Source organism: Balaenoptera borealis (assembly GCF_965194805.1).
Source record: "Balaenoptera borealis genome assembly, chromosome: 13".
Taxonomy (NCBI): domain Eukaryota; kingdom Metazoa; phylum Chordata; class Mammalia; order Artiodactyla; family Balaenopteridae; genus Balaenoptera; species Balaenoptera borealis.
Window position 1 is genome coordinate 64,128,906 of NC_138870.1, and position 18,532 is coordinate 64,147,437.

General features: G+C 36.1%; 1 protein-coding gene across 15 annotated transcripts in view; it reads right to left on the reverse strand.

The window, feature by feature from the left end:
• Nucleotides 1-18,532, reverse strand: part of OSBPL8 (oxysterol binding protein like 8) — a 197,144-nt gene that overhangs the window by 3,815 nt on the left and 174,797 nt on the right. For all 15 annotated transcript variants that reach the window (XM_082351586.1, XM_082351590.1, XM_082351585.1 and 12 more), the window contains 4 exons: nucleotides 16,984-17,169; nucleotides 16,567-16,654; nucleotides 2,739-2,844; nucleotides 886-988 (listed from right to left, as the gene is read on the reverse strand). In XM_082351586.1, coding sequence (XP_082207712.1) covers nucleotides 886-988; nucleotides 2,739-2,844; nucleotides 16,567-16,654; nucleotides 16,984-17,169 — 483 coding nt within the window. The remainder of the gene's footprint in view (nucleotides 1-885; nucleotides 989-2,738; nucleotides 2,845-16,566; nucleotides 16,655-16,983; nucleotides 17,170-18,532) is intronic.

The following is an 18,532-nucleotide window of genomic DNA, read 5'->3' on the forward strand; positions in this document are numbered from 1 at the left end:
TGAGGGGCAAGGTGGGAGGAAGGGCAATCTAAAAAGTGGATTCAGTGTGGGTAAAGATCCAAAGACGAGAGAGCACAGTATATTCTGGAGATGTGAGGAGTTTCATAGGACTAGAGCATGGGTAAGTGTAGAGGAATGGCAGGAAATGAGGCTGTAGATGAAAACAGCAATTAAATGTAAGCCATAGATCACCAAGAACAGAAAAAAATATCTTAAAAAAAAAAATCCTCCAGAACATCTAGCACTGTGCTGAATACACAAAAGAAGGTTGGCTAATATTAAAAAAACTTAACATCTGATATAGCAATGGGAGACAACCAATCTGAACTCATGCTAGCCTTACCAGTGGAGCAGGATCACGACCCCTTCCCTTCCAAGGAACTTCCCTAGGTGTTATGACCTTTAGTTGCTGGATCTTGGAGAGGTGAGTGAGGGGATGGGTCTGGGAGCACACAGGGAACACTTGAAGGTCTCAGGGTAGTGGCTATTTGCCCACTGTTACGGGAAGTATTTCAGTATTTTAACAACTGGTGCATTCCAATTAAAATCAGCCATGTACAAAGGAGACTGTGGAAGCCTTTGTTAACTTTCTCAGGAACCACCCCACTTCCGCATTCAACCCAGCTACATTCCTAGTATGCTACAGCAGTAAGATGAAGAGATCCCAAGTCTAGTCTCACAGATGAGACAAAACAACCTCCCATCTCTCCCAAATATTTTAGTGCTGAAGGAATTTCCTAAGTTTCAGTAATCAGGTGACAGATGCCAAGGTTCTATTTTAGCTTAGCAATGTTATAAAAATGTAAAGTTTGCATATGATTTCCTACATAACAGGATTCTTAACTCCTCTAGACTCAAATGAATAGTCACTGTCGTATATATTACCTTTTAATTTCTTCCTGTGTTTGTTTTATAGATTCAATGGAAGTTTGAATGTCTCCCAGTTCTATCCCTTTCTTTCTTCTTGCACTTGGTTTTACTGATTGAGCTAAAAAGACATTTAGAATAAACTTGGTGAAAACAGTGAACATATTTAATTATAAACAATCTAAATTTCAGATTAATGATTCTCATGTAATAATTTTCCTAGGCATTATTTTTATGGCTTAGAGACTAACATACTACTCCTAATACTTGGCATTTTTGAAGTTTCAATCATATTTCAAAACTAGAACACTATAGATATATTTAAAGTAACCAAGAATTAGTTAAATTTTGGATTGAATCAGCTTTATTTTTTAACCAATTAAAATAGACAAAAATATTTCTTTAAAAATACATATATTAACTTGGGGGAGGTATTACTCTCTTCTGTCTCTTGCCTATTTGCCTATATCTGAAGAAGTCAGCTTTTTAAGCTCCCTTTTCAGTTTTTTTATTAATTGTTAATGTTATCTTTATTCCTTTAGTCACCCAAACTTTAAACCTTTTCAATTGGTTTTAATATCTCTTCTACAAATTTTTATTGTCAACCAACAAAGTGTATGGTATTTTTTAAAATCCCTTCTCATATCCATTCCTTCCTTTCCATTTTTGTTCAGAGCTTAACCTCTCTCCAGATCTCAGCTTTCTCATTTGTAAACTTGGGATAATAATAATACTCAAAGTTCACATGGTTGTAGGAAGGTATGTTTAACCTCCAGTTTGGCCCACATTAAATACTCAGTAAATGTCAGCTGATACATTATAGGTTATATAGTGGAGTGGATAAGAGAATGAATTAAGGAGCCAAAATATCTGCATATATAACATATATATATATATATGTATATACATACACTGCCTTATGGGGTATACAACCTTGGGCAGGTTAACCCGCGTCTCACTTTCCTCTTCTGTGAAATGGGAACAACAGTATAACTAATACTCCTTTTGAGCACAACAGTACCATGTGACTCCTGCTTTTAGAACTTTATTCATTTTATTCCTCTTTTATTCCAGTATCTTGTCCACTCACCGGCATCCCTCAAGCCTAGATTGCTATAAACCATTAGAAATCCTCATAATTGATCAGGGTTCCTTTCCTCTAAGGACCTTCCCTCAAGCTGAATTCAGCCCCCTTTCCTTTAAACTCTTTACTATTTGTCATCTACTAGTTTCTTAGCATTTACCATTTATTCACCTCTAGTATTATCTCTGTAAAATTGAGTTCCCCAGCTTAGTGTGAGCTTAGTAAAGACTACAGTTTTAAGAAAACTTTATTTTCTCATAATGTCTCAGACATTACCTTAATCCTTGATTATATCTCAGTGCAGTTCAAGACAGTTTATACATTATCTGACTTAAACAAGAATGGCACACTAGTAAATTTAGTTCATAATTTGATAGTTATATTTTTACTTCTCTGTGACCTCTAAACACCACAATAATTTATTATGAGAATAAAAAACTTTTCTGAAGCATGGAACCGAGAACAAAACTCAAGAAATGCTGCCTGCGTTGAATCTAGGAAACCATCAACAATTTTTCAGAAGCTAACAAGGCATAAGAGCTAGCACTACAGTGTGGTTCTTGATTTGCATGTTTCCCCTTTTTTCATTTCCCATGCCTTTACCCTGTGGCCTGGTCTTGAAATTTATAATCTGAAATAGCTTTTCTTGTACATCATCCTTGCCCCCACCAAAACTTACAAATCTCCTTGAGTTAATATGAAAAACCATTTTCTTATATCAAACATAGTAATATACTTTTAAAAACGTTGACTCGTATTGTCAATAGTCTACAATAAATATTTTTACCTTCACTTCCAGATGAGTCCTGGATATCAGGTTCTGGGGAGGAATAGCCTTTTGCCACTTTCTTCTGTTGCCTGGTTGGCTTATGTTTCATTTTTGGGACACTAACCTGAAAAAAAAAAAAATCATGCTATTAAGTGAATTTGCACTGAATTTTGTAATTAAAGACCAATGTTGTACAACCGTCAAAACTGTTCATGGGCACAGTACTTAGAAATAAAAACAAAGATGAAATAGTCTAATTAAGACTTAACAAATATGATACACTTACACAAATTGTTTAATTTTAATAAGAAACATTAATTTGGCACAAACATCAAAGAGTATAAGAAAATATACAATGAAGAGTTTCCTTCCCACTCCTGACCCATATCCACCCAGTCTCTCCCTCATTAAAAAGATACTCAATGCTATTAGTTTGTATATCCTTCAACAGACATTTTTATGCACACAAAAATAAGAATATAGATACCTCGCTTTTCTAACTGCACCAGTTAGTACATCTAGTTGAATGTTAAAAATAGTGCTCTTTTAAGATCATACTTATCTTGTTCCCAACATAAGAAACATTCTCAGTGAATGATGTTGGGTTTCCAATAAAATTATTTAGATTGCTTACTTTTAATAATATCTGGATAATGTAGAAAGTATCTTATAATAAATGGAAATTATATTATTATCTTTTCAGAGCATAATTTAAACTTACTGAAAACATTTGAGTAAATGTACAAAATTCAAGAGTATGTTTAACCATCAATTAGGATTAAATTTTCCTTAGGATAAAAAAACCAAATGCAAGAGAAGAAACTAGAAACAGAAGGGCAAGGTAATTTACATGCTTAGAAAAACAGGGAACCAGTGGTCCTAAGTCTTTAACTCTGTTCTTACCTGTTTATTGTTCTAAATAGGAATTATCCCCAGTTAACTATTCCTTGAAATAATTTTGCAAAATCTTACTCATGGGCTTAAAATTAAAATTTGTATAATTTTATTACAGAAAGTAAATAACAAGGCAGGTTCTAGATTCAGCCTACACTGTGCCCTCCTACTTTAAGTCATGGAAACTTAAGATTTTATAACATTTAGAATCCAAATCCACATTCTTAGAATAGGTTCAGATTGGAGATTGATAAAGCCTGGTGAGAAGTTAGTTAAAATGAGAAGGGGAGTCAGTAATCTAACTGTCAGTATACAAAGATTTAATGTGATCAGTAAACTCTACTGTTAGGAGGAAATTTGGATGCCCTGTGTGTCTCTATCATGATAGTGTTGTTAAAGGAAGAAACAAAATTTAAAAATTTTTTAAAGTTTCTAAATTGTGATAACGTGTGTATATGTATAAACACACACATATATACACACAAAGATAAATTTTGCCATTTTAACCATTTTAAGTGTACAATTCAGTTGTATTAAGTACATTCATAATATTTTGCAACCATCACCACTACTTCCAAAACATATCCATTATCCCAAAGACAGACTCTGTAACAATTAAGCAATAACTCCTTATTCTCTTCTCCCCTCAGTCCCTATTAACCTCTAATCTTTCTATGAATTTGCTTATTCTAGATATTTTATATAAGTAGAATCAAACAGTATTTATCCTTTTGTGTTCCACTTATTTCACTTAGCATAATATTTTCAAAGTTAATCCATGTTGTAGCATGTAGCAGAACTTCATTCCTTTTTATGGCTGAATAATAGTCCACTGTAAATATATACCACATTTTGTTTATCCATCTGTTGATGGACACTTGAATTGTTTCTACATTTTGGCTACTGAGAATAATGCTGCAATGATCACTGGTGTACAAGTATACGTCTGACTCTGTTTTCAATTCTTCTGTAGTGGAATTGCTGGATCATATGGCAATTCTGTGTTTAGCTTTTTGAGGAACCACCAAATCATTCTCCACAGCAGCTGCACCATTTTATATTCCCACCAGCAATATACGAGGGTTTCAATTTCTCCACATCCTCACCAACACTTATTTTCTATTTTTAAAATTATTATCATTCTAGTAGGTGTGAAGTAGTACCTGACCTCCTTGTGGTTTTGATTTGCATTTCCCTTATGACTAACGATGTTGAGCATCTTTTCATGTGTTTGTTGGACATGTGTATATCTTCTTTGAAGAAATGTCTATTCAAGCCCTTTGTTCATTTTTTACTTGCAATGTTTGTCTTTGGTTGTTAAGTAAGGAGTTCTGTATATATTCTGGATATTAAACCCTTACCAGATAAATGATTGCAAATATTCTCTCATGTTGTCTTTCACTTTGATAATGTCCTTTGATACACAAAAGTGTTTAATTTTGATGAAGTTCAACTTACCTATTTCTTCTTGTTCCACATGCCTTTAGTGTCATATCTAAGAATACGGTGCTAAATAAAGGGTCATGAAGATTTATCCCTGTTTTCTTCTAAGAGTTTTATGGTTTTAGCTCTTATTTCAGGTTGTGGGTCCACTTGGGAGTTAATTTTTGTATATGGTTTGAGGAAGGGGATCCAACTTCATTCTTTTACATGTGGAAATCCAGCACCATTTGTTAAAGAAGCTTTTCTTTTCCCATTGAGTGGACTTGACAACTCTGTCAAGGGTATCATTTTTTTAGATTCCACATGTAAGTGATATCATATGATATTTGTCTTTCTCTGTCTGACTTACTTCACTTAATATGATTATCTCTAGGTCCATCCATGTTGCTGCAAATGGCATTATTTCATTCTTTTTATGGCTAAGTAATAGTCCATTGTGTATATATACCATATCTTCTTTATCCATGTATCTGTTTTGTTTGGAGGTTTTTGATTACTGGTCCAATCTCTTAACTTGTTACAGGTCTGTTGAAATTTTCTATTTCTTTTTGAGTCAGGTTATGTAACATATGTGTTTCTAGAAATTTGTCCATTTCATCTAGGTTACCTAATTTTTTGGCATACAAATATTCATAATATTCTCTTATAATCCTTTTTATTTCTGTAAGGTCAGTAGTAATGTCCTCACTTTCATTTCTGCTTTTAGTTATTTTCGTCTTCTTGCTTTTTTTCTTTCTTAGTCTAGCTAAATGTTTGTCAACTTTGCTGACCTTTTCAAAGAACTAACTTTTAGTTTCATTGATTCTATTGTTTTTCTATTCTCTATTTTGTTTATTTCCATTCCAAATTTCCTTCTGCTGGCTTTGGGTTTAGTTTTTCCCTTCTATTTCTAGATCGTCATTGTCAAGTTAGGTTATTGACTGGGCATCTTTCTTCTTTTTTAATGTAGGTATTCACAGCTGTATATTTCCCTTTGAGCGCTGCCTTTGCTGCATCTTATAAGATTTGGTATGTTGTGGTTTTTGTTTTTGTTTTTTTTTCATTCATCTAAGTGTTTTCTAATTCCCCTTATTTCTTCTTTGATTCATTGGTTGTTTAGAGTGTCTTGTTTAATTTCCACATATTTGTAAGTTTCCCGTTTCTTTCTGTTATTGATTTCTAGCTTCATTCCAGTGCACCTGGAAAAGATACTTTGCATGATTTTAATTTTTAAAAAATTTATTTAGATATGTTATATGGCTTAACATATGTTCTATCCTGAAGAATGTTCCACGTTTACTTGAGAAGACTGTATATTTGTTGTTGTTGGGTAGAATATTCTATATGTATCTGTTAGGATTAGTTGGTTTATTGTGTGGGTCAAGACTTCTGTTTCCTTATTGATCTTCTATCTAGATGTTCTATTCATTATTGAGAGTGACACTCAAGTGTTCATCTATTGTTGTAGAATGGTCTATTTTTTTCTTCATTTGGTCAATGTTTGCATCATACATTTTGGGGCTTCATTGATTAGTACACATATGGTGATAAACTGACTCTTTTATCAATACATAATGTCTTTTTCTATCTCTTGTAATAGTTTCTGACTTGAAGTCTATTTTGTCCAATATTAGTATAGCCATCCCAGCTCTCTTTTGGTTACTATTTGCATGGAATAACTTTTTCTATCCTTCCATTTTACTCTATTTGTGTCTTTGGATCTAAAGTGAGTCTCTTGTAGACAGCATATAATTGGATCATGTTTGTATTAATCCATTCTGCCAATCTGTCTTTTGAATAGAGTTTAATCAATTTACACTTAAGGTAATTACTGATAAGGAAGAAATTCTGCCCTTTTGCTGTTTTCTGTATGTCCTATACCTTTTTTTGACCTTCATTTTTTTCATTACTACTTTCGTGTTTAATTGATTTTTTTTGGAATGAATTGTTTTGATTCCTTTCTCATTTCCTCTTGTATATGTGTTTTAGATATTTTCTTTGTGGTTATCATGAGAATGACATTTATACCTAAATTTATTACAGTCTAGCTTGAATGGATACCAACTTAATTTCAATAGCACACAAAAACTTGGTTGCTAAACAGCTCCATTGTCCCTCCCTGTATGTCTCTGTTGTCACAAATTACACCTTTATGCACTGTATGCTCAATAACATAGATTTGTAATTATTTTTCATTCATTTAATCTTTCAAATTCTGTAAAAAATAAGAAGTGTAGTTGTAAACTAAAACTACAGTAACACTGGCTTTTATATTTGCCCATCCATTTATCTCTACTGAAAATCTTTATTTCTTCATACAGCTTTGAGTTTCATTTCAACCTGAAGGACTATTTTAGCATTTCTTATATGGAAGGTCTAGTGGTAATGAACTCACTCATCTGGAAATGTCTTCATTTCTCCCCCATTTTTGAAGGACAGTTTTGCCATATATACAATTCTTGTTTGACAAGTTTTTTCTTCCAGCACTTTAAATATGTCATCTCATGCCTTCTGGCTTCCATGGTTTCTAGTGAGAAATTGGCTATTATTCCTATCAAGGATCGCTTATATGTGACAAGTTGCTTCTCTCTTGCTGCTTTCAAGATTCTTTTTGTCTTTGACTTTTGACAGTTTGCTTATAATGTCTTGGTGTGGGGGTCTCTTTGAGTTTATCCTATTTAAAAGTTTGTTGAACTTCTTGGATTTATAGACTTATATCTCTCATTAAATTTGGGGATTTGGTGAACTTTTTTATTTAAATATTATTTTGCCTCTTTCTATTCTTCTTCTCTTTCTGGGACTCCCTTAATGTACATGATGACCCACTTGATGGTGCCCTATAGGTCCCTTAGGCTCTGTTCACTTTCTTCATTCTTTTCTTTCTGTTCCTCAGACTAGATAATTTCAATTGTCCAATCTCTGAGTTAGCTGATTCTTGCGTTCCACATTCTCCAAATCTGCTGTTGAATATCTTAGTGAATATTTCACTTCAGTTATTGTATTTTTGAGCTCCAGAATTTCTTTGGTTTCATTGTATAATTTCTCTTTATTGATATTCTGATTTTGTCTATATACCTTTTTCTTGATTTCCTGTAGTTCTTTGTCCCTGTTTCCTTTAACTCTTTGAACATACTTAAGATAATTGTTTTAAAATCTTTGGGGGCTTCCCTGGCGGCACAGTGGTTGAGAATCTGCCTGCCAATGCAGGGGACACGGGTTCGAGCCCTAGTCTGGGAAGATGCCACATGCCGTGGAGCAACTGGGCCCATGAGCCACAACTACTGAGCCTGCGCGTCTGGAGCCTGTGCTCCGCAACAAGAGAGGCCGCGATAGCGAGAGGCCTGCACACCGCAATGAAGAGTGGCCCCCGCTTGCCGCAACTAGAGAAAGCCCTCACACAGAAACAAAGACCCAACACAGCTAAAAATAAATAAATAAATTTATTTAAAAAAAAAAAAAACTTTGCTAAGTCTGGTGTCTGGACTTTTATCGGAAATGGTTTCTGTCAACTTACTTTGTTCCTTTTAATGGGTTCGTATTTTCCTGTCTCTACGTATGCTTTTTAATTCTTTGTTGAAAACTACACATCTAAATATTATAAGGTGGTAACTCTGGAAATCATATTTTCCACTTTCTCCAGGGTTTGCTGCTTTCTGTATTGTTGAAGGCTATTGTACTCCATCTGTTTAGTGAATTTCCCAAACTATATTTGCAAAGACTTTTCTCCTTGTTGTGCATGGTCACTGAAGTCTGAGTTCCTCAGCTTGTGTTTAGCTAGTATTTTGACATAGATTTCCTTGAACACCAATAGCTAAACAAATAAGACACAAAAACAAAAAAAACCCCCAAAACCCAAACCCTCCTAGTCTTAGCAGACAGGCTCTGTGTAGGGGCACTCCTTCAACATTTCAAGCCTAGAAATTAGCTTAAGGTGAAAGCTGAGGGTTTTTGCAGGTCTTCTCTGAGCATAAGCATCTTGCCTTGGGCATTTTCATGGCTTTCTAGATTCTCCTGTATACATGGGGCTATTCAATGCCCTAATTTCCCAAAGAACCTCTCCCTAGCTTTTTCTCCTGGGCCTTACATGGCCTATTGTGTGTTTTATTGGTAATCTTTTGCCCCAGGTATCTGCAGGTTGTTAGTTTGGCTTGTAGTACTTTCAAGCAATGCCTGCAGCCTTTCTGGCTCAGCTCTGAGTTAGAAAAAAAAAAAGATGCATGCCCTGCATAAATCCTTCAGGTAGCCCCCAGACAGGTTACAAAAGACATACAGAGCCCTGCGTGCAACTTTCTGGAGTGGTCGACCCCAGTGCACCCCCCTTATGGAGAGGTCGGCTCCCGGTACTTCCCACTTCTGGAGAGGTCATTGGCGCTGAAGCCAGGCAGGATTTTGGGAACACTCAGAAGCCTTCTGATGGAGCTCTGCATTTGAAGCCTGGATGCAGGAATTTTCAGAAGAGCATGGTGCTGTGCATGACGGCTGTTTGGCTTGAAAGGCAGACCCCTGAGTCACAAAGGACACTTTGATGCCGCCCATGGATTTCCCCGTATGCTGCACTGACACATGGCATGGTGTCCTCCTTTTCAGAGAGGAGAGTTCAGAGGATTCTTCTCTTGCTGCCATCACTGAGATGTTATAGGCCACTGCTTTCAAGTAGACTGAAGCTGGGGCACCTTCAAGATGGTGAAGGAGTAAGACTTGGAGATCACCTTCCTCCCCACAAATAAATCAAAACTACATCTACATGTGGAACAACTCTTATAGAACACCTACTGAACGCTGGCAGGAGACCTCAGACTTCCCAAAAGATGCCCTCAGGCTAACTACACGCAGAGGTGGGGCCAATCCAAAGCTGAACCCCAGGAGCTGAGCGAACAAAGAAGAGAAAGGGAAATTTCTCCCAGGAGCCTCAGGAGCAGCGGATTAAATCTCCACAATCAACTTGATGTACCCTGCATCTCTGGAATACCTGAATAGACAACGAATCCTCCCAAAATTGAGGCGGTGGACTTTGGGAGCAACTGTAGACTTGGGGTTTGCTTTCTGCATCTAATTTGTTTCTGGTTTTATGTTTACCTTAGTTTAGTGTTTAGAGCTTATTATCATTGGTAGATCTGTTTACTGATTTGGTTGCTCTCTTCCTTGTTTTATTTTTTTTATATATATATTTTTTCCTTTTTCTCTTTTTGTGAGTGTGTATGTGTATGCTTCATTGTGTGATACCATCTGTATAGCTTTCTTTTGCCATGTGTCCTAGGGTTCTGATGTCTGTTTTTGTTTGTTTGTTTGTTTTTTAGTATAGTCTTTAGCACTTGTTATCATTGGAGGATTTGTTTTTTGGTTTGGTTGGTCTCTTCTTTCTTAAGCTCTCTTTTTTATATTACTTTTAAATATTTAATAAGTTTTTCTATTTTAATAACTTTATTTTATTTATTTATTTTTTCTTTGTTTCTTTCTTTTTCTCCTTTTTCTTCTGAGCCGTGTGGCTGATAGGGTCTTGGTGCTCTGGCCAGGTGTCAGGGCTGAGCCTCTGAGGTGGGAGAGCCGAGTTCAGGACATTGGTCCCCCAGAGACCTACAGGCCCCACGTAATATCAAGCAGTGAAACTTCTCCCAGAGATCGCCATATCAACGCTAAGACCCAGCTCCACTCAACGACCAGCAAGGTACAGTGCTGGACACTCTATGCCAAACAACTAGCAAGACAGGAACACAAACACATTCATTAGTAGAGAGGCTGCCTAAAATCATAAGTTCACAGACACCCTACAACACACCACCGGACGTGGTCCTGCCCACCAGAAAGACAAGATCCAGCCTCATCCACCAGAACACAGGCACCAGTCCCCTCCACCAGGAAGCATACACAACCCACTGAACCAACCTTACCTACTGGGCGCAGACACCAAAAACAACGGGACTATGAACCTGCAGCCTGCAAAACGGAGACCCCAAGCACAGTAAGCTAAGCAAACTGAAAAGACAGAGAAACACACAGTACATGAAGGAGCAAGGTAAAAACCCACCAGACCAAAAAACTGAAGAGGAAATAGGCAGTCTACCTGAAAAAGAATTCAGAGTAATGATAGTAAAGATGATCCAAAATCTTGGAAATAGAATGGAGAAAATAAAAGAACATTTAACAAGGACCTAGAAGAACTAAAGAGCAAATAAACAATGATGAATAACACAATAAATGAAATTTAAAATTCTCTAGAAGGAATCAGTAGCAGAATAACTGAGGCAGAAGAATGCATAAGTGACCTGGAACATAAAACAGTGGAAATAACTACCACAGAGCAGAATAAAGAAAAAAGAATGAAAAGAATTGAGGACAATCACAGAGACCTCTGGGACAACATTAAACGCACCAACATTCGAATTATAGGGGTCTCAGGAGAAGAGAAAAAAAAAGGGACTGAGAAAATATTTGAAGAGATTATAGTTGAAAACTTCTCTAATATGGGTAAGGAAATAATCATTCAAGTCCAGAAAGCACAGAGAGTCCCATACAGGATAAATCCAAGGAGAAACAGGCCAAGACACATAATAATGAAACTATCAAAAATTAAATACAAAGAAAAAATATTGAAAGCAGCAAGGGAAAAGCAACAAATAACAAGGGAATCCCCATAAGATTAACAGGTGATCTTTTAGCAGAAACTCTGCAAGCCAAAAGGGAGTGGCAGGACATATTTAAAGTGATGAAAGGGAAAAACCTACAACCAAGATTACTTTACCCAGCAAGGATCTCATTCAGATTTGACGGAGAAATTAAAACCTTTACAGACAAGCAAAAGCTAAGAGAATTCAGCACCACCAAACCAGCTCTATAACAAATGCTAAAGGAACTTCTCTAGGCAGGAAACACAAGAGAAGGAAAAGACTTACAATAACAGACCCAAAACAATTAAGAAAATGGTAATAGGAACATACATATCGATTACTACCTTAAATGTAAATGGATTAAATGCTCCAACCAAAAGACATAGACTGGATGAATGGATACAAAAACAAGACCCATATATATGCTGCCTACAAAAGACCCACTTCAGACCTAGGGACACATACAGACTGAAAGTGAGGGGATGGAAAAAGATATTCCATGCAAATGGAAATCAAAAGAAAGCTGGAGTAGCCATTCTCTTATCAGGCAAAATAGACTTTAAAATAAAGACTACTACAAGAGACAAAGAAGGACACTACATAATAATGATCAAGGGATCAATCCAAGAAGAAGATATAACAACTGTAAATATTTATGCACCCAACATAGGAGCACTTCAATACATAAGGCAAATGCTAACAGCCATAAAAGGGGAAATCGACAGTAACACAATCATACTAGGGGACTTTAACACCCCACTTTCACCAATGGACAGATCATCCAAAATGAAAATAAATAAGGAAACAGAAGCTTTAAATGATACATTAAACAAGATGGACTTAATTGATATTTATAGGACATTCCATCCAAAAACAGCAGATTACACTTTCCTCTCAAATGCTCATGGAACATTCACCAGGATAGATCATATCTTGGGTCACAAATCAAGCCTTGGTAAATTTAAGAAAATTGAAATCGTATCAAGTATCTTTTCCGACCACAACGCTGTGACACTAGATATCAATTACAGGAAAACATCCGTAAAAAATACAAAGACATTCAGGCTAAACAATACACTACTAAATAAACAAGAGATCACTTAAGAAATCAAAGAGGAAATCAAAAAATACCTAGAAACAAATGACAATAAAAACACGATGACCCAAAACCTACAGGATGCAGCAAAAGCAGTTCTAAGATGGAAGTTTATAGCAACACAACGCTACCTCAAGAAACAAGAAACATCTCAAATAAACAACCTAACCTTACACTTAAAGCAATTAGAGAAAGAAGAACAACAAAACCCCAAAGTTAGCAGAAGGAAAGAAATCATAAAGATCAGATCAGAAATAAATGAAAAAGAAATGAAGGAAATGATAGCAAAGATCAATAAAACTAAAAGCTGGTTCTTTGAGAAGATAAACAAAATTGATAAACCATTAGCCAGACACATCAAGGAAAAAAGGGAGAAGACTCAAATCAATAGAATTAGAAATGAAAAAGGAGAAGTAACAACTGACACTGCAGAAACACAAAGGATCCTGAGAGATTACTACAAGCAACTATATGCCAATAAAATGGACAAACTGGAAGAAATGGACAAATTCTTAGAAAAGCACAACCATCCAAGATTGAACCAGGAAGAAACAGAAAATATAAACAGACCAATCACAAGCACTGAAATTGAGGCTGTGATTAAAAATCTTCCAACAAACAAAAGCCCAGGACCAAACGGCTTCACAGGCGAATTCTATCAAACATTTAGAGAAGACCTAACACCCATCCTTCTCAAACTCTTCCAAAATATAGCAGAGGGAGGAACACTCCCAAACTTATTCTATGAGGCCACCATCACCCTGATACCAAAACCAGACAACGATGCCACAAAAAAGGAAAACTACAGGCCAATATCACTGATGAACATAGATGCAAAACTCCTCAACAAAATACTAGCAAACAGAATCCAACAGCCCATTAAAAGGATCATACACAATGATCAAGTGGGGTTTATCCCAGGAATGCAAGGATTCTTCAATATATGCAAATCAATCAATGTGATACACCATACTAACAAATTGAAGGAGAAATACCATATGATCATCTCAATAGATGCAGAAAAAGCTTTCGACAAAATTCAACACCCATTTATGATAAAAACCCTCCAGAAAGTAGGCATAGAGGGAACCTACCTCAACATAATAAAGGCCATATATGACAAACCCACAGCCAGCATCGTTCTCAATGGTGAAAAACTGAAACCATTTCCACTAAGATAAGGAACAAGACAAGGTTTTCCACTCTCACCACTATTATTCAACATAGTTTTGGAAGTTTTAGCCACAGCAATCAGAGAAGAAAAAGAAATAAAAGGAATCCAACAGGAAAAGAAGAAGTAAAACTGTCACTGTTTGCAAATGACATGATACTATACATAGAGAATCCTAAAGATGCTACCAGAAAACTACTAGAGCTAATCAATGAATTTGGTAAAGTAGCAGGATACCAAATTAATGCACAGAAATCTCTTACATTCCTATACACTAATGATGAAAAATCTGAAAGAGAAATTAAGGAAACACTCCCATTTACCATTGCAACAAAAATAATAAAATACCTAGGAATAAACCTACCTAAGGAGACAAAAGACCTGTATGTAGAAACTATAAGACACTGATGAAAGAAATTAAAGATGATACAAACAGATGGAGAGATATACCTTGTTCTTGGATTGGAAGAATCAACATTGTGAAAATAACTATACTACCAAAAGCCATCTACAGATTCAAGGCAACCCCTATCAAACTACCAATGGCATTTTTCACAGAACTAAAAGAAAAAATTTCACAATTTGTGTGGAAACACAAAAGACCCCGAAGAGCCAAAGCAATCTTGAGAAAGAAAAACGCAGCTGGAGGAATCAGGCTCCCTCCCTTCAGACTATACTACAAAGCTACAGTAATCAAGACAGTATGGTAATGGCACAAAAACAGAAATATAGATCAATGGAACAGGATAGAAAGCCCAGAGATAAACCCATGCACATATGGTCACCTTATCTTTGATAAAGGAGGCAAGGGTATACAATGGAGAAAAGACAGCCTCTTCAATAAGTGGTGCTGGGAAAACTGAACAGCTAAATGTAATAGAATGAAATTAGAACACTCCCTAACACCATACACAAAAATAAACTCAAAATGGATTAAAGACCTAAATGTAAGGCAAACCACTATAAAACTCTAGTGGAAAACATAGGCAGAACACTCCATGACATAAATCACAGCAAGATCCTTTTTGACCCACCTCCTAGAGAAATGGGAATAAAAGCAAAAATAAACAAATAGGACCTAATGAAACTTAAAAGCTTTTGCACAGCAAAGGAAACCATAAACAAGACAAACAGATAACCCTCAGAATGGGAAAAAATATTTACAAACGAAGCAACTGACAAAGGATTAATCTCCAAAATATACAAGCAGCTCATGCATCTCAATATCAAAAAACAAACAACCCAATCCAAAAATGGGCAGAAGACCTAAATAGACATTTCTCCAAAGAAGATATACAGATTGCCAACAAACACATGAAAGGATGCTCAACATCACTAATTATTAGAGAAATGCAAATCAGAACTACAGTGAGGTATCACCTCACAGCAGTCAGAATGGCCATCATCAAAAAATCTACAAACAATAAATGCTGGAGAGGGTGTGGAGAAAAGGGAACCCTCTTGCACTGTTGGTGGGAATGTAAATTGATACAACCACTATGGAGAACAGTATGGAGGTTACTTAAAAACTAAGAATAGAACTACCATACAACCCAGCAATCCCACTACTGGTCATATACCCTGAGAAAACCATAATTCAAAGAGTCATGTACCACAATGTTCATTGCAGCTCTATTTACAATAGCCAGGACACAGAAGCAACCTAAATGTCCATCGACAGATGAATGGATAAAGAAGATGTGGCAGATATATACAATGGAATATTACTCAGCCATAAAAAGAAACGAAATTGAGTTATTTGTAGTGAGGTCGATGGACCTAGAGACTGTCATACAGAGGGAAGTAAGTCACAAAGAGAAAAACAAAAACCGTGTGCTAACACATCTATATGGAATCTAAGAAAAAAAAAAAAAGGTTCTGAAAAACCTAGGGGCAGGACAGGAATAAAGATATAGACATAGAGAATGGACTTGAGGACACGGGGAGGGGGAAGGGTAAGCTGGGACAAAGTGAGAGAGTGGCATGGACATATATACACTACCAAATGTAATATAGATAGCTAGTGGGAAGCAGCTGCATAGCACAGGGAGATCAGCTGGGTGCTTTGTGACCACCTAGAGGGGTGGGATAGGGAGGGTGGGAGGGAGATGCAAGAGGAAGGAGATATGGGGATATATGTATATGTATAGCTGATTCAGTGTTATACAGCAGAAACGAACACTCCATTGTAAAGCAATTATACTCCAATGAAGATGTTTAAAAAAAAAAAAAAAGACATACACAGCAATTTGTTAACAAGGTCTACTCTACTCCCTCTGGAACCAGGGCTCACACTGGGAATGTGGGGACCCTTCAAGACTGCCACTGCACCAGGGAGGCATTAGGACAAGAGCAAGTAAAAATGCCATAAAGCCTTCTCGCTGCTTTGAAGTCACCTGATTCTTGATTCAGCTCTCACTTAGTTGCTGCAAACCTCTGACTGTTTTCCAGAGTTCAGGCAAATTTGGTTATGACAGTTTCTGCTTGATTTTTTATGTTTCTTTGGGGGCACAAGAGCTTGGAGCTGCCTACTGTATCATTTTTCTGACCTGAAATTTTAAACTGTGGAGCCAAATTTTAAAGGTTGGTAACCAAAGATACTAAGAATTTTAAAAATTTGTATGCAGAGCAGGGTCTAGTTACTTTTTTATTACATACCATTGGAGTGCGATGTTTCACTTTGGTCTGGATAACACCATCTTTTTCGTACTGTATCATATCGTTAAGTGGATCCCAAGGTCGAGTACTACATAAATGAAAAAACACCACTTGTTTAATGACTAAGCAAAATGCTCAGAAACTTTTTAAAAAACTTTCTACTCTATGATTAGATTTTCAGTGGTAATTATAAACTTAGCTGTAAGATTAAGATATGTCATATCTAATCTGATTCTCGGCTTATTTTATAGGCTAACTACTATCATGGAGTCAAATTTATAATGAATGGAACATCAAGGGTAAAAATCTCACACATACTGCTTAATTTAAAAACTAACATACTAACAATAAAAAAAACTAGAAATGAAGGCAAAAAACTATGAGATACTGTTTGTAATATAATTTTTAATTACTTACTCTGCAAACTTGTAATGCCATTCTCCTGTGAGTGAGTCAAGTTCAAATAACTTGCAAGTCCACTCTTCATTTTTTGTTTTCCGATCTCTCGCAGCTTGTCTTTGAGCTTCTTCTAAAACATACTTTTCTTGAGTAGCTTCTGTTTGGTCTTTGGCATTTATGGCTCGAGTTACCCGCTGCCAGAGTCTAATACATGTGCAAAAATAATATTGAAAAAAACAACAGAAAATCAAATCTGCATAGAATAGGCTTGAGTCCCCTTGAGAGAAAATGATGCCATGTAAGCTTTTGACAAAGCTTATGCTCGGATGCTTAGAAACAAGTCAAGATATAAAAAGTGATGCCTTGAATAGAGTGAGACAGTGGAGACCAATTTTTTTTCTTGGCCAGAGAAATTTATTACATGGGTTCTTAAACATACGGAAATGAATGGTTCTGATCCACAATGGTAGAAATGTAATGAAGGCTCAAGAATCTACATTTTTAACAAGCTCCCCAGATGATTCTTGTATCTACTGTTTAGGACCCACTGGCCTCAAAGATCCAGAAGTATACTGCCATGTTTCTCAACCTTGGGTGTAGGATTTGTCAGGGAATTAAAAAAAATCAGAATCTCTAGGAGTGGGCCCAAGTATGGCTTTTTTTTTTTTTTTTAATGTTTCCCAGGTGATTTTAATGTGCAGCCAGTGTTGAGAACCATTGATTTAGCAGAAAAAAATACTGAGGTAAAATCTTTTCCCCTACTAAAGTTTAGTTTTTTATTAGATACTTAAAAATATATCTGTATTCTACCCATCTGGGAAGATAGCATGTTGGGCTCAAAGAATAAAGGCTAGGGAATCAGATAGACTTGGGTTTAATCCTAGATCTGCCACTTCTTGGCTGGTGAACTTAAAGTTACTTATCTTGTCTAAGACTCATTTTCCTCATCTTTAAAATACATTAAATTATACCCACATCTCAAAAATTGTCATATGCCTTCGCAAAGTTTCACTCTGGATGGAGAGCATCATGTGGTTATAGCTGAAATAGAATTTTTAGAACTGGTGCGTACGTAATCTTCCATCTTTGAAAACCTCAATTTTGAGTACAGAAGGAAAGTGCACGTGGACTTGAATCCTCATGAGAAGAGAATGATATGCATGTGGAAACATGTAGTGAGAACTAAACTGCATAATGTGTATAAAGTACCTAGTAGAGTGTCTTTTACACAGCAGTCCCCTTCTCCTAACACAAGGAAAGAAATAGAAGAATACGATTGGGTAATATGTATACAATATTTTTGGTGTAAAAGTATAGGAGATCCAGGAAGAATTTCATGATTTAAGAACATAAATTATGGCCTTAATTAGTCCCCAACTAATATAAGTCCTCTAGAAGCCTGCACATCCAGTGGCGTGATTTTTGTATTTTAGAAAATAAAACAGAAGTAGATTTTGTACCACTTCGCCTAAAGTTCTACATGCCTAACCCAGGTTAGAAAACAGCTGCCAGATAAAAACCAAGAATCATTAGTCCCACCATTTTATGCAAACAAAAAAGTTTCTTC